The following is a 26319-nucleotide window of genomic DNA, read 5'->3' as shown; positions in this document are numbered from 1 at the left end:
TTTTGTGTTTCTGTAGTAAAATATTATCTGCTGAAAATCTGTTTTGTATTTTACAAAAGGAAATGTACTTCTGATGTCACACGTTGCTACAAAAAAGTCATGCAAACATTGTTCGTTCAGAAGAAATTGTGCATGCACTGTTAAAATATTAATTCGTTACAATTCGGTGATAAGAAAAACAAAGCTTAACAGTACTCCTACGAAATTTTGGATACACTTGCAATTAAGAAGGAAAAAAAGAAAGTTTCGTGATTTGTAGGACTCTTTGGAATTTGTAGAACTACTTGATTGTGAACAGGTTCAAAATTACAAGAGTGATTTTCGTAGGAAGAAACTAGAGAATCATCTTAAACTATATATCCCGTTTAGACTAATTAGCTGCGTAATAAACTGACAGTCATGTACCTCGATGAAAATAAATATCTTAGACTTATTAATTTGCTTCAATACATCACATCAAACCGCCTGCAAGAAATATACAAAGAATGTCTGCTTGCTACATGTGCGCTTAAGTATTCCAGTTACTACAACACCATGTGAGACGTTGGTGGCGTGAAGAGAATTAGAACATTCCGGAGAAATACAATGAATAACGACAGATTTATGTTAGTGAGTTGGCTTCAATTGCCATAGTAATAAACTCTAAATGATATTAGCCACGGATATGGCTTTCAAGAAATAGACATATTAGATGAGAAGAATACCAAACACTTGGAATTGGAATTAATTAAAGATGAAATAAGCAATCCAGGTGATATTATTATTATTATAACATTGGGCCTAAGCTGTTGAAACTATCACCCTTCACCACTGGTTATATGAGACATGGACCTACACTTTTAAGGTAAAATTCCTATCTCCCTAAATGTATACAATGCTCTCCCATCGTAAATCGAAGCTGCGATCACGTGCACAAAAGGCGAGCGCGCTAGCCACCAGACCAGCAAGGAAAACCACAAACATTTAAGAGTGGACTGGCTTGGCACAATATAGAATTCAATTGATTTTGTTTACTAAAATGAATCACTGGATCTCTTAAGCAACAGACGTAGTTAATGCGCACATATGAGATAAAAGAAGTTTCCCGTCAATGATGCAAGCATCCAAATTTTGCGTATATTCTATATTGATCTTTCCGAGAATATCAGTCTCACTGGGATGCAAAAGAAAAATGCTCTGGCCAGAATCCAATTGTAGCGCGTGCGAGAGCGTAGGCGTGCATCAAAGAAAAAGACAGTGATACTTAATTTATGTTAGTAACTTACGAGTCTTTTGTGCGTCATAAGTTTCTATGTAAAGAAAATTTACGTTAAAATATAGGCCCTATGTGGTGCCTACCTGTGTGTTGAAAACACAAATACACACTTTCTTTATACGCGATACATTTAATCCTAACTTTCACCTATCTGTCTATCCCAGGAAGTGTTTATCTTCTTCTTTACATCTTTTTTCTTGTTATTTTCTGCATTTAGCGCTTGTTTTCCCTGAAGTCTTATTTTTTTAAAAGAGATTCTTGTATTTTTCCACGCATAGCTAAGTACCTAATGATGACATTAAATCCCTATCAAAATGATCTGCCTACTAAATGTAGTGAACATTAAAAAAAAAGACCACATACACAGCATTACGGAATTATACGTGAACATATAGCCTACACCTTTCTGTTGTTTAGGAAAAAGGGATTGAAAATTTAATTTTCTTCAAAATGTTTTGTTTCGAACAAGTGTTTAGATGAGTACACTACTTCTCATCACATAATTGGTTTACGATAAGTGTAAAGGTCATTATACTTTTAACAGCAATTTGATATCTAAAATATTCCGGAGATATGAAAAGCATGAATAGAGAGATTGCTATACTCATTAAAATTATGACAAACAACCAGAATACGACCCCCTAACATCTCAAACAACAAAGTAGACAATAATCTGATTTTAACTTTATCTGAAACTTTGTTACGCTATGTTCTGCACAATATATGGAAATCTAGAAAATCTGGCCCAATTTCACGTAGATTAGATCATACTAAATAAAAATGTTTCAAAAAGGTCTTATTCATTTAAGGTGACCGCAATAAGGCCCAGTTTCTCTACCTGAGAATATTTCTCTAATAATGTCACACATGCAATGGATATATATTGAAATTAATGGCATTGCAGTTTAGAGGATACTGCTGATTTTATTCTTAGGGTGGCGAGCACCAACCGAGAGTAAGTGAAACTAAAGTAGTAAGTTACTAAGAGAGAAGGAAATCGGCGACTTCCAGTCGAGAGTACTGAACTAAAGGAGTAAATTACTACAGGAGTAAATTTTTCGTTTACTACTGTAGTAAATTTATTTACTCCAAAACTGGTGGAGAGCACCATCAAAGAGTACGCTACTACATTAGTAACTTGAGGAGTAAATAAGGCCAAAATTTACTCCTAAGCAGTAGTAGGAGTAAAGTTAGAGAGTAAGATGAATTCTTTGGTTTCTACGTGTTAAATATCGAATTCTATGGATTACCTGGACTACGAAGTATATATCTAGATGGAGGAAGAAGTAGACCTCCCAAGAATGAGAGTTTTAGTGGAGAAAAGAGACCTATTTGCAATGTATAGTGAAATTGATTTCAAAGAGCGTTTTGGGTTGCTTAAGGAATCTTTTGAGCGGCTGCTTGATATGTTGATGCCGTTACTACAGCATAATTCTGACAGGAACCGTGCTTTGTCTCCTAGGTTGCAACTTCTTTGTAGATTGCGAGTCCTTCGCACTGGTACTTATCAAATCTTAGCAGGGGATCTTATTAACATACATCGTAATACTGCTGGAAGAGCTTTTAACAGTGTGATAGACAGTTCAATTACCTTAAAGCTACTGTGTGTGTGTCCACGCCACAGAACAAATATATATATATATATATATATGGTGGCGAATCCAAGGTGGGAGCTATAAGGGCTATAGCCCCCCTTGACGCTCAGGTTTACACTGGATAAAATGGGCTTCAATCCTGCTTTACACTGGATAAAACGGCAAACTATGGTTTAGCCCCTCCCTTGATAATATCCTGGATCCGCCACTATATATATATATATATATATATATATATATATATATATATATATATATATATATATATAAAGGGAAAAAGTGAATTCTATCGAATTGGTTGATTCCCGAATGGGTTGTGTACCTATACCCATATTTTGTCCTTTTGGAGCACAAACAGAACTATAGAGAAATTGCAAGAATTTCTTTTCTATCAATACACAAATCATTTATGATGCCAATATGAGGATTTTGAGCGTGGTAAGCCATTGGCTGAGTTCCACGCATGATGCAAGCATTTGAGACAATAGTAGAATTCCTCCAGAATTGGAAAACGAACAATATAATGGGTTGCTTGTTGGGGATAGTGGATATGCTCTCTCCAAACATTTTATGGCTCCTATGTTTCGACCTCAGACAGGAGCCGTAGGGCGCTACAATAGAGCCCATGTTGTTACAAGATGTGTAAAAGAACGTACATTCTGTGTTTGGAAGAACCGTTTCCAAATTCTCACTAAAACAATGAGATATAAACAAAACATGTGTGGAAATGTTATTGAGGATACTGCAGTTCTGCACAACTTTGGAACAGAAGTAGGTGTGTTTCACCCTGATGCTGCGCAGTGTTTCTTTGAGAAAAAATGTCCCGGAGGGAACACTTAGTATTCGAAGGGGATCATATTATTTTTACATGGTACTATTCTATTTATTATTATATTATAGAAGTATTATTTTCGTCTCCTACCGGAGAAAACTCTCAGAGCATCCGAGGGGCATTTCCCCCCAAAAAAACATGTCTAGAAGAAACACTGGTGGTGTGGATGTGAATGGTATGAACCAATATGCATTTCAGCCAGAAGCAGATGCTGCAGGACAAGCTGTCAGAAAAATTATACCTAATTTGCTAGTAAAATAATAAATTAGTATAAATACTTTTCCTTCTTAAATGAATAAATAAGGCACTGGATTGTCACTACTGCAGTGAAATGTCACCCATTTTATTTATGTATAATTTTAGCTATGTTCTCTCTTTTTGTTTCTTTTCTTTCTTTCTTCTTTATTTTGCAATTAGGGGATGTGGCAATTAGAAAAATTAAATGTACTGATGCTTAAACACAAATATTATGTCATGTGAAAAACAAGAACATATTAACCATTGGAAAATATATCAAGCAAAAAGAATATGTTTCATACATATAAAATATATTCACATTCATTTATAAAAGCATAAATTTCTGGAGCACATTTCCTAAAGAACCGGAACCTGAAGTCTGTTCCATTTCGTTCTTGAATTCGTTCTTATTCATAACTTCCATTTTAAGGTTATGGTTTCCACGATTTCTCTTTATCTTTCAATTAACAACATTTTTGTATTATATTCCCCTCGTATTAAACGCATTTTTAACGAATGAAGCTCGTCTGCTTTTTCCAATAACCTGCTGTTCTTCACTACAATCGCATGTAACGCCTTTTTTCATGGGCACATCTTCTGATAAGCTTCAGCTCGCGATAGGAAAGGAAATGCACGTGCCAGCAGAGGGCAGAAATGGCTTACTTCTTTAGTAAAAAGGCGTTACTACTTTAGTTACAACTAAAGAAGTAATTAGAAATCGAGCTCTCCAACAGTTACTAAAAGAGTATAGTACTACGGAAGTAATTTACTAAAGTAGTCCAGACTAAAGAAGTAAGGGTTCTATAAGAGTAATTTACACTAGTTTGGTGCTCGCCACCATTAGAGTTATATATGTTAACTAGCCTTCGGCTAGCTGGGTGTTCCATCCCCAGACACCCCGTGCTTGCTCAGCCTACAGCCTAGTACGTCTTACATCCACAATTTTACGGAATTTCAAATTTCTTTTCCTATTTCAACTATCTAAAAGATAAGATTTTGTATCCCAAGAAAACGCCTATTTAAATAACATGGTAATTTCTTCATCTCCCCTTTTGACCCCTTAAAAACTAAAAATATTCACTTTTGGCAATTTTTCTGTGATTCATTACCGGAAGGCAGCAATCGTCAAATTTCATTGTTTTGATCCTGCCGAAAGTACCTAAACACTTCGGGGTGTAGATGTCCCATATAAATAACATGGGAAAGATTTTTCAGTTCCCCATAAAAACATTCTAAAGTTGGACGTTTTTATTTTTGATGATTTATTTAGGTAACTCTAACGAAAACGTACAAGTATACCAAATTTCAAGTTTTTATTCCAAGTACCTAAAATATGAGATTATAGGTTTAAAAAGAAACTATTTAAGTAACATGGGGAATTTCTTCATTGCCTCTTTAGATCCCCTAAAAATTAAAAATATTCACTTTTGGAAATTTTTCCTGGCCGTTAGTTCCGAAAAGCTACAATCTTGTCAAATTTAATCATTGTAGTCCTATTTAAAGTGCCCAATAATTTTGGGGTGTAAAAGGTTTCCCTTATAAATAACATGGGGAAGATTTTTCAGTTTCCCATAAAACCAGTATAAATTTGGAAATTTTTATTTGTAGTGATTTTGTTAAATACTTCTATAACAAACGTACAAGCACACAGAATTTCAAGTTTTTATTCCAATTCCAAGTACTTAAAATATGAGATTATAGGTAAAAAAAAGTTCCATTTAAATAACACAGGAAATTTCTTCATCCTCCATTTTAGACCCCCCTAAAAATTAAAAATATTCACTTTTGGTAATTTTCCTGTGGGTTAGTCTCAGAAGGCAACAATCATGGCAAATTTTAACGTTCCATGTCAACCGGAAGTACCCCTTTATTTTACGTTAGTTCATGTAGTTACTAAATATAGTTAGGATTAGGATAGGATTACATCTATTGTAGCGCTGTTTATTCTTCATTATTCGTTCTCCAATTATATTTATACATTATATTATTAGTTAGTTTGGTTTAATTTTATCAACTAAAAATGAATGAAAGCCGTTGGATAATGAGCAAGTTAGTCTATAATATTCATTTGTAAATTTCCTAGGACTAATAATCGACTAATTCAATGTAAAAACAATGGCAACAATAACTACTGTATGTACATGAATGTGATCACGTAACAATCTAAATAACAAATTTCTGAAGAGACCTCATTACTGCGAAATTAAAATACCGCTAATTTTACAGTAATTATGCGATATCTTCAAACACATGAAAGATAATCGAAAAGTGAAACAAGAGCTCCTTAGACAATATTATCTTACATGAGATACCGTTATCACGACTCACTTATCTGTTTTCGATTTCCAACCATTTAGAAAATCGGCATTTATTTTCGCGTTTCTAAATGGCTGCTGACGGAAAACTATTAGGTGACTCGTGATAACGGTACCTCATGCAAAATAATATTCTCTAGGGCGCTCTTGTTTCACATTTCGATTATCTTTTATCTATTTGAAAATATCACATAATTATTGTAAAATTAGCGGTATTTTAATTTCTCAGTGATTAGGCCTCTTGAGATAAAGTTGAGAGCATAGATTTAAACTTCCCTTTAACTAAAAACAGTTATTATGTTAGAAAATCAATAAACATCTTCAACAATCCCGAATGAATTTTCTACACAGTGTAATATGAAAATAAAAACGATTTTGTTGTGATTTGGTGCAGAAATTTTCGCACTTATGACGATTTAACTAGTGCAACAAAAACTAAAGTATAGTTTCCATTCTAAGAACTATAGTGACAGCGACGACTCGTGAAGCCTGGGCTCTACACCAATCACAGAATTGCTTTCCCTCACGTATGATGCATCGGAAGAATTCGGTACAATTCGTGGGGTTGCCTTCCGAACGCACACTTGAGAAAATTTTAAACAACAGAAGTTCACCTAAAAAGTTGCTAAATTTAGAAGACAAAAACAACACTTCTTAATGAACTATAACACGAATACTAACAATTATTTGAGTTAAACGATAACAATAATAATAGCAAAAATATAAAACTACAACAAAAATAAAACGAAATGTAGCGAAAATGTGGCAACACTGTTCCCTCAGGAGATGTTCTTCGTACAGCGCGAGAGACGACAATGGCAAAATTCCATAAATGGGGATTGACAACTGGGACACACCCTCGTGTTTTATTGGATACTGAAATTGGTAGATCTAGTTCAAGCTTCACGACTCCTTGCGACCACTATAGTTATTTGTGTTCACAACAAAGGCATACGAATGTATTTTTTTTTTTTTTTTTTTTTTTTTTTTTTGTTTGTCAACGTCTAGCTCAATCATTCTTCATTGCACCATGTGTCACATGTTATTATCTGGGTCTTATTGAGTTATGTTACCATATTTAGCATCCATTTTCAAATTGCATTTTTGAAACCTAGATGAAAAAGTATCGACATTGGATATGTTCCCAGGTTTTGAAACTGTAACCTAAATAATATACATGATATGAAATAATTTTCTTCACACATATAGTGAAAAATTGCAACTTGTTGTGAAAATTATAACAGCAGTGTTTTTGAATATACAAAAACGTTGATGCGATATATCATTGTCATTAACAGACTAATGGAAGAATGTTGGATGATCAGAACAGCTTGTATCTCAAACTTGAGCCTGATGTTGTTAGTTATCAGTGAAAGTTCTTTTTAAAAAATCACACTGGGCCATTTTATGGTCACTTAGCCGTAAAAAAAATTGTTTTAAAAAATGTCTCTCTCGTCTGCTTCTATATCATTACAGCAATAGTTTTTTTTTTTTTTTTTTGGTAGCTACAAATAAAAGTTCTCACAATTACATATTTTAAGCGGTGTTGCAAAATTTATCAATATTCATCATATCTCCGGAACAGGTTGACATATCCAATTACTGTAAACGGCATTATGAACTTTACATTTATTGTAAACCTTTAATTGGATGTGATATTTATCTAAGTCACTTCTCCGAAACAAAAGCTTTTGTGAGAAAGTAAAATTTTTAATCGTTTGAACCTTTGTTTCTACTTGTTAGAAATATTTAATATGGTGGTCATAGTATTTGATACTAAGATGCTTCTGTTGTCCATTGGTAACGTTAGTCCCAGTTGCGTTGTAGATGGTTCAAAAATTTTGGTATTTTACAGTAGCGTCTTTTGTCTGTAACACAAGAATAAATATGATATTGTCAGTTTTCGTTTAACATCTAGATTTGAAATTTATATTAACCTGACATAGTGTATTTTTTTTTAAATAGCTTTATGTTGGATTGGTAACATTGTTAAGCGGGTGGTATTGAGAGGTATGACAAACAATGACTCCTTTTTGATATTTACATGGAACAAAATTTCAGCATTTTTATCAATTGTAGACTGACTGTAAAATCCGTGCTTAATACCAAAATGAAAATATTCAGTAAAAAGCCCAGATTTTACTTCAGAACTGGTGGCACATAGGCCCACGCTCATTCTTCTGGCAATTATTTGAACTACTTCCACATTGAATACTAGATACCCCGATTTTAACTGAGCAGTGTTAGGCTAGTTTTAGACGGAAGCATTTATCGTAGCATTTCTCGTAGCAGATGTGCTACCAAAATTTTCATATAATATTCTATGGCATCAAAAGTATATGGTGCTTTTAAACGGTAGCATTTTGATAAGCATCTGTCGTGACGTAGCAAACAAATCACTGGAGAAGAGCGCAATGGCTCCGAAATTAAGCGTGAGGTAGCTAAAGCTATAGTAATTGTAACAACAGTTCTCGCCGGTCATATTAAAAAACGAAAATCACAAAGAAGTATGTTGGCAAAGAGCATCCCTACTCCAACTCATTTTTCTTTACTACAATTCAATTTCCCACACAAAACAAAGAACATGGATATTTGGCACAAAATCTTTCGCTTCTTTTTAACACACCACGGCGCTGCAATCGTACCAGAAATGCTGGGGAAAGTGCTACGAAATAGAGCAGGTACTATCGACAAGAAATGCCATAGGATGTGCCATGTCATGGGAAATGCTATAGCATTTGCTACTTTACACGGTAGGATATCAATGATACGATTTTTGTTACGAGAAATGCTACGATAAATGTTTCCGTCTAAAACTAGCCTTAGGCACATAAGCCAAATTTAGACATTCCATGTTTGGCACTTAGCATGGATTTCATTTTCAGTCTACAATTAGTTTAAACGTTGAAGGATGTTTCAATATGAATGGTCCACTCTATTAATAAGATTATTATAATTTCACTAAATTTATAAATAATTAGTTTTAATTAAAATTTTAATATGTTTCAGGTTTAGTGGCCCATTTAGAATCTATGTTTCAAAATTAAAAAACAACACAAAGAGCTTAACATGATACGTCAAGCCATTTTTAGTTTGATCTTTGTACTTATTTTTATCGGTAAGTGAATTTACGATGTACTGAAGCGTTGTTCTTATAAATTCATAGTTCGACACTTTAATAGAAACTGAAATATACATTTTTGTATTATTTTCGACCTTCATTTAATTATTCTAAAACGAAACACAAGAATACGATAGATAGTTGTCTATGGCATTGGACCACCTTTCAGTGTAGGTGCACTAGTTGAAAATGATGGTCAATCTAGAACTAATTGGTATAAAACTGACTTTGGTCTGATTTGATGCACAATCCATCCAAGACTGACACATTAAAAGCCAATCACTATCCAAACTGGGTTAACTGGGTGTTCCAAAGATGCTGCAATTATAGTGTAAAGTACATAAAATGATATTGTATAGAATTACTTTACGTAGAAAAAAATATGACTCACATAAGGACTTTAATTCCTTCAAAGTAGAAGATTGCACAGTTTTACATATATACATACACTTCAAGTCACAAGTCTATACGCACATATAAGGCGGTAAAAAAATGTTCCTTCAAGTAATACAAGTAGACATGTAGTAAAACACAATCTGCTCAAAATATAAAACGATTCTAAACATTATAATTTCGGAAAATGAAGTATCATGTTTGAAATATTTTGCAGTATGAAAGAAACGCACGTTTCTCAATGTGTAATTATGAGTAAGAGCTACTACCATACGAATTAAATCAAGTAAAACAAAAATAACTAACAAGAAACTAATATCTGATCCTTTATAAACAAGTAGGTTGTCTGAATTGCAACTGAAATTGTGCACAACATTCATTTCAAATAAATCTTATCACATATTGAACGTGATATTCACATTTCCATTTCGTTGGCAAGATCTTCGTCGTCACTGTCACACAAATCGAGAAATCAGCATTGCAACATGATCCACTGTACTAGTGAGCACATGATGATGATACACACTTCAGTCACACTGAAAATTTTCTGTTTTATTCTTGTTTTTAATGCATTTTCTCTTAACTCGTTTCTAAATCTTTTATTTTATTATTTGTCAAGTGAATTCCGCACTTCCAAAAAATATGTTCGGGAATATGATTTTCTCCGCAGTTACATTTGCCGTCGATGATTATATTCATACTTTTTAAATGGGATTTAAAAGGCGAAGATTTGTTTTCTACAAAATATTTCATTGTCTTATCACTTAGGTTTTCTACATTTTCTTTTGCTTTTCTCCTTTAAATTATATTATTTGTCTTTTGCGTGTATTTATCTTGTCGTTTTCCGATCTTAATTTTATTATTTTTCAATCTCATTGCCAGTTTCTCAAAGTTCTTCTGTAATTTCTGATATTTTTGTTCTTTCGTTATTGTTTGTCCACATTTTAGTACGTTTTTATAATATCTTGAGATAAATTGGTTAATCCAATGTTATTATTTGTCTTGTTTCTCCAGGGATTTGCTCGATGATATTGTATGATCTTCTTAAAATTAATCTACACCCTTATTAACATTTCTTTCCATTCCACATTAATAAATATTCTGTAGCCCCATATACATGCGCAGAATTGTAGATATACTGTACATTAAACTTGTTTTGTTGTAAAGTCTGTTTCTTATTTTCTCCAAATTTTTCACAGAAATTGTTAACAGCTTGTTTCCCAGTTGTTGTTATTTTCTCCTCTGCAATTTCTGTTACATGTTTTCGAAAATTAAGCTTTTTTTGTCTATCTACACTGTAAATCTTTGAATTCATTTACTGCTTCGGCTTTTATGCTTCTGGAGTCTTTTTCATGTAGACTCTACTTGTCCAGAAACTGTAATCTTACCGTTAGTTTATTTTACAGAAAGTGTTAATTTATTATCTATACATCAGCTTTCAAGTTTGTGTAATACGACTTTTTCTTTTCTTTCACTTCTAGATTGCACTGATACTACAATGACCAGATCGTAAGCATATACTATTCCAAGGTTGGTTTTTCTTTCATGTTGTTTAAGTAAGTTAGGCATGGCTTTATTATCAGATCTCACATTGTAGGTCCACAGTTGGATCTTGTGAACATTCTTTTGTGTTTGTAGTTGATGTATTTTTACCTAGTGCTTTTTAGTGTTATTTTTCTTTCGTTACCGTAATCGAGTATTATCATATATATTATTCTTACTTTTATTTTATTTATTTATTTATTTATTCATTTATTTATTTATTTATTGAAAAATGCTGCCGCAATAAATTGTCGAATGTCGCACGGATACATTATTATTTTTATTTTATTTTTATTACTTTTATTTTTGAATTTATTTTTATTTTTGCTTCTTCAGTTAGAAAAAACATTTTTTTCTACTTTTCCAATTTTCTGTTGTCGATTAATCTTTCTACAATATACAGTTTTCGTGCGTTTTCCTTCTCTAAAGCCAAATTGTAATACACAATTTTCCAGTGTTCTTTTCCAGTTTATTATTTCTACTATTGTTAGGGTACTTATATTTAAAAGATATATTGATCCGTAAGATTTCGGATATCGTTCTCTTTGTTCTCAGATTTAAGAAAAAAAAATATTAGATTTGATTCCTCCTATCTTTGCATTTTTAAACATAAATTGAACAATTTTCACAAGTATGGTACCCATTTATGATCTTGAAGCTTTGCTGGCGTCTACTATTAATCCAGTGTTCTCGGGATTGCTGCCAGAGTGAGTGTTGCTGTATGGTAACGAAAGCTCAGCACAGCAACACTCACTCTGGCAGCAATCCCGAGAACATTGGATTAATAGTACCCAATTTTCAGCTTTCTGCTTTTTTTATTTCTGATTTCATGCAGTGTCGGGTATTTTTTCAATGTCTTTATGTGATTTACTATTTCTTGATTTCGTACCTCTTCTTCCACATGTTTCATAGGAGTCACCCTCATAACTTGTAATCTTACCATCTTCTTGTGATGACAAAATGTATATTAAGCGTTCTAGTCTTTCTTCCCAGTTTTTGGTGTATGTTCCGTCTAATTGTTTGAAGTTCCAAGGAGTGATAGGAGTTTCTACTTAATTGTTTATTATTTTATAGGTTCTTTCCATGGATTTTCGTTTATCTTCACGCAACAAATTCGAGTCATTTCTAAAGCGGTTGGTCACAAGTAATGATAATTCATCGCCCTTTGTTTCGAACTGAAAACTAAAGAACAAGTTTTCAGTTATTAAAATTAAATTAGATATTAAAATAGTTATAGATCAAAGGCTTTGCACTTGTTATTAGTATACCCGACATGACATGTAGATCTGAAGGCGTTCAACTCACGGCTATTTTAATATTTAATTTAATTTTAATACTGAAAACTCTTTTTCTAGTTTTCAATTCAGAACAAAAGGCTATAAATTATTTTTATCGTAGTCGTTTTCATATGTTAATTAAGATTTTTTTTTTCATTATCTACTTTTCAGTGTATAGTATAAACCAGAGATGGAGTGAGTCTGTGGTCAAGTTGGTCAAGGTTTGTGCGTCAACAGAACGTGACCCTCCACCCACTGTGACCCATTCTGACTCACCATGATCCACTCAGCTACCGACCTACTCTGCTCAATGCATTGTAGATAATATCTTTTGAACACTCGTGAATTTATCTACGTTTCACTTTCACTGCCTCTAATTTTCTTCCTATTTCATTTGTTTGTATTTATTTACCTGAAATGAGTATATCTAAGTGAAAAGAGAACTTCAGGCATTTTCGGATATTGATATTTGTAATTGTAATAATAGCAATAGGACTTACTACTTAGCTTTCGAGACACAATCCAATTTTACACTTTTTTTCCTTTGCGTTAATCTACTTTACCTTTATTTGAGACTTTCAAATTTAATCTTAGTTTCCACTGGAAAGTATCTGTAATTCAACAAGGAAATAATTATATATGATAATTAAATTGATATATGATAATTAAATAACATTCGTTATAATGCAAAATCAAGCACTCCTACGTTGACTTTAATAATGGTAAGTGTGAAATACCACAATACCTTTACCGTAACTTCCGCAACAACCCTCGTACTGGATATGCACTGAAATAAACATTTATTTATCATACATCACGTCGATTCAATGTTCAAATTAGCTTTATAGCTTTACATAGCACATAGCCTACTATATATTACAATATTCTCCTCATGTGCACATATCGTGCGTTAAGAAAATTTAACTATACTTTCCTCTGCACATAAATCCTGTACTGTTACAATTATTAGGTAAAAACTCTGCAGGTGATTCTATGGTTACGGACTGACTTCGAGAAAATAATAATAATAATAATAATAATAATAATAATAATAAACAAATAAATAAAATATAAAACAAAATTATTTGTTATTATAGATATTAAAATTGTTTTAGAAATTAAGATCATTCGTTTTGTTCAAAATTCTAAATCATTCTATTTAATATATTATAGAAATATTTTCAGAAGAAAATGACGAAATGACAAAAGACTTCATACGGAACTGAACATTTTAACATATTTTCCCGTAATTTCAGACATAACTGTAAATAGATATTAACGACATCACAAAACACTATTAATTGAACATTTAACATTAGAGTAACAGATAATAAAATGATCATAAAGTGAATCAAAATTTTAGAAAACCATTTAGTATATACTATTGAAATACTTGCTTAACACTGCATAATTTCCAAACACTTCGATAATTATATGTGATCTATCAGTAACAACTGATTAATTAAATAACATAAAACTAATAACAAAAGCTGTCAATAACTCATTTACAAAAAGGTCGTCAGAATCAGCAAATTTCTTTTTGTCATACATCATCATTATCCTTTCTCCTTTAATTTTATTCTGTCTTTTCAGTAGGTTTAGATGAAAAGAGTACATCATCGGATGCTTTTGGATTAAATGTTGGAAACAAAAGCGTATCATCTATCGGAGGGCTTGGATTATTTAGTTCTGCATTCGACCATAGTAAGGACGAAAATAACTGGAGTTCAAGTAAACACCAGAAAGATTATATAATTACCAAATATTTTAGCTCTCTTGAGAAAGAAATGAGAAGAGGTAAGTTTTGTTGAATTGATGACATGTTTAGTTCACAAATTAGCTTTGATTGTAGGCATAGAAAAAGTTGAAGAAAAGATATGATAATTGATACTTGATTTAATAGAATACATATTCAGTATTCACTAAAAAAAAATACTTATCCCAAATGCACCCAGAATTATTTCCTTCCCAATATAGAAGCTTTGTTTCGTAAATATTATTAGTTGACTACATAGTACATTAAAGGCACAGTTTTAAGTTTTCTCAACCTAAGTATATTAACCGTTGGAGTAAAAGCGCAAATTCCAAATATACAGGTCAGCGAAGAACAAGGTTGTTCATAATAATCCATGTTAAATAATGTTAGATATAATTCCAATTCTGACGCTTTTCTTCGAATTGCATTTATTGGTAAAGTGAAATGAAATGTAGGTAAAACCAGAAAACCCGAGTTCGATTCCTGGTGGGAGCCCATGTGGTTCGGATTCCACATTAGCTTCAGTTCCACGTCTTACATAGTCGCGATGCTGAAAAAATCGATAAACTAGTCAGAAAACCAAAGTAAGTGAAAAAAAGTGAGACTTCGAAGCACTGTTTCTTTAATTATTATCAGTTAGCTATACAGGATACAAGGTGGTGCTCATGAAGAGAAGTTTGTGAGTACGAGGAAAATTTTATGAAAGACCATGTTTAGAAGATAATCAATTGACTATAGTTACACAGACAACATTAGTATTCTGAAAGAATCTGTGCTAGGGAAGGGAATATAATAATTTTCTGTAGAAATCTCCACGATTGTAGATGCTTTTGGAGGAAGTACTTTTCTAATGGAAAGATAAGATATTTAATTTAGTGAATCAGCAGTAAGATACAAAGAGATGTCTGCCATATCCTTCCGGAATTTTACTATGGGATACATATTTAAAAAAGTAGGTACATCTTACCTTAACATCCCTGTATTAAACTTGTTAACACAAATTGTTTCAATGTTTCTCTCACTCTTTCCTCGGTGTGCTGCGCTGCGAAACTTATAACTTGGAATTTGCCATAACTCGAATAAAATACCTTTCAAAATGAAAACATATACCGTTTCACTCCGTATTTTCAAATTATATAAAACAAAATTGCCAGGATCTCAGCATAAGAGATAATAAAATAAACATAAATTGAATTTAAAAAATTTAGAAAATTTGGCATGTACTATTAAAATCAGGGATGTGGTATCCATAGAGATGATTTGTAAAAATCAAGAACTGTTATAATTTCCCGCGAGTTAAGAAAAAAGAAAGAAATAGCAGTATTATGTGTACATCACGTGAAAAAATTTGGTTCTCCTATAATATGGTATTTCTCAATTAATATTGAAACCGGAAGTATATTTATACCACTTCCGGTGTAAGGATATAAGAGTAAAGACATCATATACACTTGAGGTATTTATTAGATTGTAGAAAGTATAATTCATTACCATACAATTTTAATTCCTTCCTTTGACGTAGAAAGAATGTACCAAACTAAAAATTGTGTCTCAATTTATCATTTCGTTCAGAACTTATTGGTTGAATTGGAGTTCCAGCGTTCCTTTTAGCACCGAGGTTTTATGAAACGTGGACTTACAAACATAACGTGCGAACCGTACCACGAGCTCTCATCGAAAGTCAAACCCAAGTCTTCTGTGCTAAAGGCTTCTACGATAACCATTAGTTACGAGGGAACTGTCATTCAGAAGTTGTCAATATAATGTGCAAATTATGTGTACTCATTTTTGCTACTGACTGTAGAAAGTGCAAAAAGAAGTTAATTGAAAACTGTAAATTATATAATTTCTACTACTGAGAATTTAAAGTAGTAAAGAGCGATACGAACATGACAAAAAAAGCCTTAAAAATACAGAAAACTAACTAACTAACTAACTCTATGACCTATACAACCCGGAGGTTCAATGCCGCGTTCACAAAAGCTCTCCACTGACTTCTATCCTGAGCTAACTTCATCCAGCTTCTACTTTGTATTCGTATCTCTGCGAGATCCATCTTAATGTTGTCCTCCCATCTGCGCCTAGGTCTTCCTAATGGTCGTTTTCCGATTGGTCTTCCAGTTAAGACTTTGAAAGCGTTTCTACTTTCTTCCATTCTAGCTACATGACCCGCCCACCTAAGCCTCCTAGACTTGACGACCCTAACAATGTTGGGTAAACCATATGACTTATGTAGTTCCTCGTTATGAAGTTTCCGGCATTCCCCATTCCCGTTCCTCTTGGGTCCGTCTAAGGATCTTGTTCTCAAATACTTTCAGTCTATGTTCTTCCCTCAGAGTAAGTGACCATGTTTCGCAACCATACAGAACAACAGGCATGATTATCGTTTTGTATATTTTAAGCTTCAAATTCCTCGACAGAATTCGCGACGACAAGAGATTTTGAACCGAATAACAACACGAATTCCCTGCTTTTAGTCGACATTTAATTTCTTCCTGAATATGATTCTCCTCTGTTAATATTGATCCTAGATATTTTAAACTATCCACTTTATCAAAAGGATTATTTAATATTTTAGCGCATTTATAATTTGCTTTATTACGGTCCCGACGCACTTCCGTGTCGAAAAAATACAGAAACAAAGCATAAAACAAACAAAATTTATGAAGGAGCCTTTGTATGCCTTTTATTCCAATATCCTAGGATCCCTTTGCCATATACTTATTGTTCATTCAAATTGAAAGATTTTTGTAAGTGAAGTTTTGATACCTTATTGAATTCTATAATTAGATTATATGTACGTAAATTGACATGAAACAAGTCAAATTTAGAAGTTTGGACGTAAAGATTACCTGAATAGTTTTTTTTTTCTAGAAACTATTCTAACATTTTATTGATAATCTGTTCTTTGAAATCGAAGATATCGTTTTGTGTATATGTAGGATTTACGAAAATCTTTTTTCACTTACTTTATAGTAACCCTCGAATTACGTAAGTAATGTGTTCCATAAACCTTTATGTATCTTAAAATTGAATTTGTAAATCGCTTAAGTGTAACTTTATAAGGAAATCCCATGTTTATTATTACTAGGGCTAGAATTTCGATGATTTTGCATCATTTTCTCCGATGAATAGAAACGTTCATTACAATATAATTTTGTTTCATTAAAAAATCGAACTATTTAAAACACATTTTTTACCATTTCTGTATATAAGTACATTTTTATATTTTTGACATATTTACATGCATTTTTAATATCTGTTCATTATTTCAGCTCCGATTTTTTTTTAAAGCTCAAGCAAAAAATTTAAAAGTGAAACAATATACAATATTTTCTAATCTTACTTAAAGAAAGGAACACACCGAGCTTTTCTCTCTTTGAATTCTGCATTGTTGAAAGCAGTAGTTGTTGTATGAATCATATTTCCCCTTCTCCTTCGCCCGTTTACCTTCAGGTGTGTAGATATTTTTAGATCACTTGTGAGCTACATTAACGATTGAGTGAAACAGTTTTGTTATTCCAAATGTCATGTTATTGACAGTTTTAATATTACATAAAGTACCTAAAGTTAAAGAAGTGCATCGGCAGTTGCAACTGAAAGAATATTTGCTATGGAACAGTATGTGCAATGAGAGAAACATGAACGTGGATTGATGCTACATGCGAACGAAAAAATAATGTAACAATTCCTTGGGTAGTGTGATACATCAGTCATTCTATGTTTTTCGAAGATTTGTGTGAGGCATTTATCTGTATTGACATCCCTTTGAGTAAAGTAAAAAAGGTGAAATTTGCGTGCATTGTCAGAAAAAGAGCACTTCTAAATCCTTCCATGATTCTTAGACATTAAGAAGAACTGTATAGAAAGGATTTACGGAAAATCAATGCTGAATATTAGGCATGAAGTGGAAGTTAAAAAAATATGGGGATCCGTGGGCGAAGCATGTAATTCACAGGGAAGCAATATTGAAATATCATTGGTGTAATGCAGCATGATGAGCCAGGTAAAATATTTCTGTGACATTCCGCAAGATATTAATTATTTCACCCTCAGCAAATTATTTAACAATAAACGCATCTGTTATGACCTGCTACCTTTCAATACAATAATGTGTTGTTGGTTGTAACAGAGCCGCGCATATGTGACAAACACAGTTTATGAATTAGGTATAGTATAGAAATGAAGAAGATTGTATCACTAAATTATAAAAGAGAAAAAAAGAAAAAGATCAAGAAAAAAGAAAGATTTGGTAAGCAAAAATGTAAGTTATCATGTAATGTGATGTAATGTGTAGATGTTTCTTCAGACGTAAGGTTTTCCCTCCTTCCACTTGAGATGGAATTGCGCAGAAGGTCTTGTGGATTTCAAGTATGCTCCTGTTGTGTCTGTCGAAACAAAAATAACATTTTTAATGTATAAGTCTTTGTTTGCTAACAACTGTCATGCCGTCGCTGTATTTGACAACCTGTACATTATATTTGCTGCTGCTGTAACTATACTTTAAATACTGCACACAAGTAGTAACAAATAAAAGTACTGGATAAATTTTAACTATACTGTATTTCTGCTTTAAATACCACACAAGAGTTCTAATACAAAAATGTACAGAAGAATCGATCTTAACTATATATTTTTCTATATCATATTTCTAAACATAAAAGTAGAGAAGAATGTATGTGTTTTGCCTTTTTACTCTTTCAATTACACTTTTTTGGAGCGTTCTTAAACGCCTTTTAGGGTATTTTTTTTAACCCATAATAACCCATAAATGCATTTTTGTTCTTCATTTTCTGCAAATGTTTAGTATAATAAAATGCTAGCCCTACTTATTACTATATATACAGTAAAACTTGTCCAAGCTAGAATGTGGATACGGCGAAAACTTGTCCATAATGAACAAATTCCATAGTTCTAGCTACGAAAATAGATTATATAATGTTAATTTCTTTGCATAATATGGAATCTACCCAACTTGGAAACGGAAAGTAATAATTAAAGAATTCACTCGAAACAACGTGTATAATACGGAAATATTTTAAGAATAATCCAGTTTGTTCCCAGGTTTTTAACAATAGACATCATGGCAAAGTCTCATGTCCCATTGAAAAGTTACCAAAGCTAAAGGGAAAGACAAACACTCTGTACGGGAAGCAATGACTTGATTTAAATGCAGGAAAACGGAAATTTATAATGTACTAAAACGGAAAGATAGAAGAATGAATGAATGCCTTCAACAGAATTTTTAAATGAAGAGGGAGCCAAAGAAAAAGTGCAACAAGAAAATTAACGAAATACTCAGGAAATGGTTCACTAGTGTATAGTCAAAGAATAAGCGCACACATGGACCAATGCGACAAAGTGAAGGTCTCGCTGTAGACAAATCTCTCGGAAGTGATCAATTCTGTGCTAGATCCTTGGAAGAAAGCTTAATGGGCCTAGCTGTTAGTTTTCAAGTATATAAACCTAAAGATAAATTATAGTTTAGTTTAACCTTCCATAGCACGAGTAATCAATTGTAACATCAAGTCACGCGCGCGGAGTCTCACTCCGCAATATTTATTTATAGGCCTATATCTTAATTTTAATTTTGTTTTGAAGCGATATTAAACTGTTTCATATTTTTTTTAGCAACGTTTTTGACAATTGCGTATATATACTTTACAGCACAAACTCTTTTAACAGTTGTAAGAAAACTAAAATTTCTCTATCCGCGGAGTATGACTCCGCGGTGCGTGCGACGGTGGGTTAATATAGCATAAAATATAGTGTGCAAGGATAATAAACAATTATGAGATTGGTAAATGTATTATGAAATTTTACAACACGCATCAGTGAAGGAATAAAATAAGCGAGAATTTACCTTCGTAAACAGTAGATATGCCTATAAGTATGTACTTAAAAGTAGTATAATTTATTCTGACTTATAGTAAACTTTGTATGCAATTTTGTACAATGCGGAAACTTATTCAATTTGGAAAAATAGTTCGGTGCCTTGCGATTCCGCTTTGAAAAAATCTTACTGTATATTATTTACGAAGTAATATTTTATAAATAAAACATCATCCACCAGTATTTACCCGGATATAAAGTACACATAGGAAGTTGAAAAATATATGAAAAAAATATGTGCTACTCTCTATTTTTCGTAACCAGTCACTAACAGTTACTGTTCGTTACATTTGTTGTGCATGTCAAGTTTAGTAGATATTATGTTATATATTGCAATGTACATCAAAGAACGCGAAAGCCGCACATATGTTCATACTCACTAGTAGCTGTAATTACAGACATTTATTACATAACTGCAAATTGAAGTAAGTCGTGTATTACGTAACACGAGGGATACTGTACGTTTATTTGTAGCCTATACTTAATACTAATGAAATTAAATATATTTATTTCAGCATGATCACAATGTTCTTTATAAATTACTGAATGTTTGTTTCTTATTTAGTATTAAAAATAGGTATTAATGACGAAAGTCAAGGTCGTAACAGTACCTCCAACAGCGATAGTTCATCTAGCAGAGATAGTTCTTCTAGTAGTAACAGCAGTGGAGAAAGCAACAGTTGGAAATCCCATAGTATTATCTGTAAATTATGTAGTAGTGTAGGAAGCAATTATGGATGGAATCTAGGTGGTAACAGTGGATCATCGGGTGATTATGGATTGAATGTTGAAGACAGCAGTGGATCATCTCTCAAAGGGCTTGGACATGTTAGTTCTGTACTCGGCCATGATAACTACGAATATAGCAGGAGCGTAGACTCTGAAAGAGATGGATATCACAGCTCTGATTGGAGAGAAGTGAAAAAAGGTAAGTTTCGTCGCACTCATGGTATAGTTAACAAATATCCTTTTATTTGTAGCCACAGAAAAAAACTGAAGAAAAGATATTATGATTAGTTCTTGATTTAATACGATACATATGCAACATCCACTGAAGTACTAAAATTACTTATTCTAAAAGCACCCAAAATTATTGCCTTCTCAGCAGCGAAGTAATATTTTGTAAATTGTTATTGGTTAATGATACATAAAGAGTGAAAAAATACACGACTGGGCTGCGACTCGAATCCGGAATTTTCGGTGTGCCTTGCCGATGCTTAAGAGGAAGTACGAAGGACCGAAGAATTCCTTACAGATAAAAGCAACCATTGGCTCTGAAATCTGAAACCTACAACGAGTTGAGATTTTGGATCTTTCCCTTTGTTATCAAATTTGGCATTATAGCACTGGCGGGAATCCCGGGGGAACTGGGGGAACTGTTCTCCCAATAATCCAATTTGAAATGTGTTTTTTGGTGAGAAATGTGATGATTTGTGTCCGACTGCCACAAAAGAAAGTGAGCTGAAATTGATGTCCTCCCAAATAAGCCTCAAATCTACCTGCCTCCCAATGTTGAAGCTTTGCTCCCCTGATCCTCCACAGTATTGTTTTTCAACTTCATAAATATTTTGAACATCACTTAAAAAAAATATGGGTACGATCTTACCCCCCCCCCCCTCTTCCCATGTTGAAGACAGATTAGCACCGCTGCATTATAGCTATATATCAGTACCTTTGATATTATAAGTATATATCAGTTACCTTTGTTTTCACTTCGTTTTCTCACGTAGCTATTCACTGCCTGTAATATGCTTGATGGGTTGTCGTTTACAAGGGACAATGACAGTCTTTCGGTCTGATTCTTATAGTTTTTAGGGTGTTACTTTCAATAACTTAGTTCTTATTTCACTTTCTAAACGGTGAGACTTACGTTCACCAGTGGCAGACTCACACGAGCCAACAGAACTGACTTCTCCCTCCCTCCCCCAAGAAGATTTCTTCTTACTTTTATTTCTAGCAGTAACCCATTAGGGAACATAGATATTGCATTTTTTGGCAATCCAGTGTGCGTGACAAGCAGGCATGTTATTTGAATTGTAGACCTTCCTGTTCCTAATGCATTGGGTCTGATGGTATGAGCCTGTAATTGCGAGCTTAAGATTTATCCTTTGCTCGAACAATTGCATAGAAGAGGCTAAGATCAGGGACATACCGAAGGGGAAGGTTCGGATCCCTCATAGAATTTCTGACTTGTGGCCGCTGCACACCATTCCTCAAAATTAATGGCCCAACTAGGAAGAGTGTGGACAATCAGCAAAAGATATAGATTTAGCATTAAAAATAAGTATTAATGCCGAACGGTAGTTCATCCAGCTTCAGCAGCAGAGGTAGTTCCTTCAGTAGTACCAACAGTAGTTCATACAATAGTGGGGAAAACAATTGCTGAAAATCCCGTAGCATTGTTTGGAAATTATGGATGTAGTGTAGGAAGCAATTATGGATGGAATGTAGGTGATAACAGTGGATCATCCGGAAATTTGGGTGGTTATCCTTTGCAATAAATAGCAATAATAATAATAATAATAATAATAATAATAATAATAATAATAATAATAATAATAATAATAATAATAATAATAATAATAATACGAACTACCCAATAGTCCAATAGTCACGGAATCGTTTGGAGAAATGGGGCGTCTGCAGGAAGGAAGAAAGGGGTAAGACAAAGAATCAGAATAAAAACACTACGACTTAACCTAAATTATGACTAGACTATAAGTATGTATTCATTTCAATAAATGAAGGAGGAAAATTTAATGTGGGTTACACTTTTAGTTATAACAATTAGCCCTCTTCCCATTTCGTATCGTTTCGACATATGCATGAATTATAAACAAATAATATGATGAATCGTGTAACAAAGAATAGAAAAAAGAAACTGAATAATATTGCAGTGTTCCGTCTCTTAAACAGTGCATGCAAATTTAAGTCACAGTAATTTCCAAAGTCATTAAAATCAGTGACAGAAATCCTTACTCTGTTTCTCGCTTTTCCGCGCAGAAAGCTGTTTGCTTTCTTCGTCGATTCATGGATGGCGTGAAAGTAAGTTGTCAATGGATATAAGTGATTTCTTTATTATAATATAGACATTGAAGATATGCTGTCTAAATGTGGAAGGGTTAGCAGGAAAAATGCAAAGTAAGGATTTCGTTCACTTACATGGGACAGTTCCACATTTTTGCCTGTGTGAAGATATGGGGGACAAAACATAGTGACTTTCAGTTACCAGGTTACACAGTATATAACATATCAAAGCAAAAGGCAAGCAAATATAGGCATGCGCCATCGGGCATCACAATTTTTATTGGGAAATCAATTATAGATACTGGTTGTATTGTAATGACACAGTGTTCAGATGTGATGTGGATAAAACCGTCGAATCCGATTGGTTTATGGCTAGGAATTGTACATAACCACCCGCAAAACTCTAAATTTGCAAGTGAACATTTCTTTGACGAGTTAGAAGCAAATATTTTACAACTAGAAGACGATAGGAAAGGGATATAATAATCATGGGTTTTTTCTATGCTAGGTCTGGGGAACTAGATGATGGAGCTAATATAACAACCGATAAATACGACAGATTAGAATTAAATAATAGTGCGTCACTACCGGAGAGGAGTAATCAAGATAAAATAGTTAACCAAAATGGAAAAACTCGTTAATTTCTGTAACGCCTCTAAATTTGCTATTGTAAATGGTAGAGTACAGGACGACAAGGAAGAAAAATTCACACACTTAAGTGAGCAGAGGTGTAACGCGATAAATTATTGTCTGAGTACGTTGCACACATATGATCGCTTTACAGTAGGTGACCTGATTGACTCCAAACATCAGCCTAAAATAGTAGAATTAAACAGCTCAGAATACAATCACACAATCTTTCAGCTCTGTATGAACATTACACATCCACACAATCAGATAAGGAGCAAACTCAAAGGGTACTGAAATACAAATGCAGGAAAACAATGAAGGGACATTCAAACAAAATCTGGACAATCCTCTAACAGAACTGGACAACAATGCACCTTCTACTCCATCATAAGAAAAAATAAATTAATCTTTTAGTGTACCTATTGATTTGTATCTGTTATTGTTCATATTCACATTAGAAGTATGTCACAAACCTGTAGAATTGTATTATGGACCACAGACCTTCAATACAAATAAATAAATAAAAAAAATAAAAAAATATTATGTAGTGCGATAAATTTCAATACTTGAACAGTATTTTATAAAGAATATTATACGTATGTTTTGCTAATTAAATGTAAAGTTTTCAACGAGAATATTTGTATAAAATTTTAAGTTCCTGCGCACAACAGTTACGGAGACCTGTTAAAACATATGAAAAAAAAACCCTACGATTTTTGGATTTTGAAACGCTAATAGGGTACAAAATTTGAGAATATTCTTGGTTTGGTAAGCCAGAATCTACAATATTTTATAATTAGTTAGGCGCAATGAAAAAAAACGACATTATGAACTTATGATTGAGAGAAGGCTGGTCTGAACACTTGATTTCCCGTTTGATGTAGCCCTTAGCAAAGAGCTTTTAACCACTACGCTATCCACTCTACCTCCTGAACAGACATACACTTCCTCACTCTTGAAGTCGGTGTTCGTTCACTCAGATCACATGCTTTGTATCACAACTCGTATTGTACTTGGACAATTCAGTGTCCACCTTCAGAACGCCTCTGACGGTTGTATTATCTATCTATCTATCTATATCTATATATATATATACATACATACATACATACATACATATATATATATATCTAAATGAAAGTGACTATGTTTGTGACTTCACATCGCTTGAACCACCCGACCAATCTCGATCAAATTTCAAAATAGACAAGGTTCGGTCCTGGAAGAGTTTTTATCATTTCACTTTGACGATGCAACATAGGGGACGGGGAAGGGGAGATATGAATATATATAAAAAAAAAAAAAATAAATAAAACTTAATAACTCTTGAACCACGGGAGCGATCTCGATCAAATTTGCCACATAGATGTGGCTCGGATCTTTGATTGTTTTAATGATTTCACTTTCACGATGCAACTTAGGGGAGGGAGAGGGGAAGATATTTAAAACTGACCGAAATTGACCGATGTTGGTGTCGAATCCATAGTTTTCGGGGCTATTGAAATGAAATGACTCTTCCGAAACCGTTTAAATCCAAATTCAGTCCCACAACTTGAGGATGGGGGAAATATAAAAAAGTGATCGAGAATGACCGATATTACTTTCGAATCCATAGTTTTCGGGGTCACTGAGATGACGAGTGATGCTTCCGATGGCGTTTAAATCCAAATTCGGACCACAAGAGTAATATTTAATTTTTACTGCCATTTTTATCAAACACGACATAAGAAGTTGAAAATGTAGAGTTTTTATTTCAACCCAGCGAAGCGGGTAATTAGCGCTAGTTCATTATATTCATTAATTGCATCTATAGAGGAATTTGTGTGTTGAAATTTGGTTGCTTCTTCCATTTATCAATATAATATTATTAGTTAGCTACATTGTCAATTTAAGACCCACATATAAACTTGTTGGCTGATTTCCTAAGACGTTTCAAAGCATAGTTTTAAATTTTCTCAACCTAAATGTGGTAATCGTTGAAATAAATGCGCAGATTCCAAAAGTATAGGTCATAACAACACAAGATTTTTTAGATATAATTCCAGTTTTGACACGTTGACACTTTACCAGTTACATTTATTGGTAAAGTGGAAAGAAAGTAATTAAAACCGCGAAACACTAGCTCGATTTCCAGTGGGAGCTCTTATGGTTCAGATCCCACATTACGCTGTATTTTCACGTCTCATATAGCCTCGCTACTGAACGGAACGATAAACTCTACACCGTAATCAAGCAATCAACGTTAAGTGAAACAAGTGAGACTTCAAAACACTGTTTCTTTAATTATTATCAATTATCTACATAATTTACAAGGTGGTACTCATGAAGAGGAGTTTGTAAATATAAGGGAAATTTTACAAAGACTACTGGAGGAGATATAAACAGAGCTACAACATTTCAAAGAAGATAATCAAGGGGGCATATTCCACAGACAACGTTAGTATTCT

The 26319-nt window shown here is 33.2% G+C and overlaps 1 protein-coding gene across 1 annotated transcript in view; it reads left to right on the top strand.

The window, feature by feature from the left end:
* LOC145664685 (uncharacterized) overlaps window positions 1-26319 on the top strand; it is a 49057-nt gene that overhangs the window by 6968 nt on the left and 15770 nt on the right. The window contains exons 2-4 of the mRNA XM_081731541.1: window positions 9244-9352; window positions 14161-14364; window positions 20781-21143. Coding sequence (XP_081587667.1) covers window positions 9304-9352; window positions 14161-14364; window positions 20781-21143 — 616 coding nt within the window. The 5' untranslated portion in view covers window positions 9244-9303. The remainder of the gene's footprint in view (window positions 1-9243; window positions 9353-14160; window positions 14365-20780; window positions 21144-26319) is intronic.

The sequence above is a fragment of the Thermobia domestica genome, chromosome 11, assembly GCF_964235325.1.
Source record: "Thermobia domestica chromosome 11, izTheDome1.hap1.1, whole genome shotgun sequence".
NCBI classification, from domain to species: domain Eukaryota; kingdom Metazoa; phylum Arthropoda; class Insecta; order Zygentoma; family Lepismatidae; genus Thermobia; species Thermobia domestica.
Note: the sequence above shows the minus strand (reverse complement) of the source record. Positions and strands in the feature narration are given on the sequence as shown.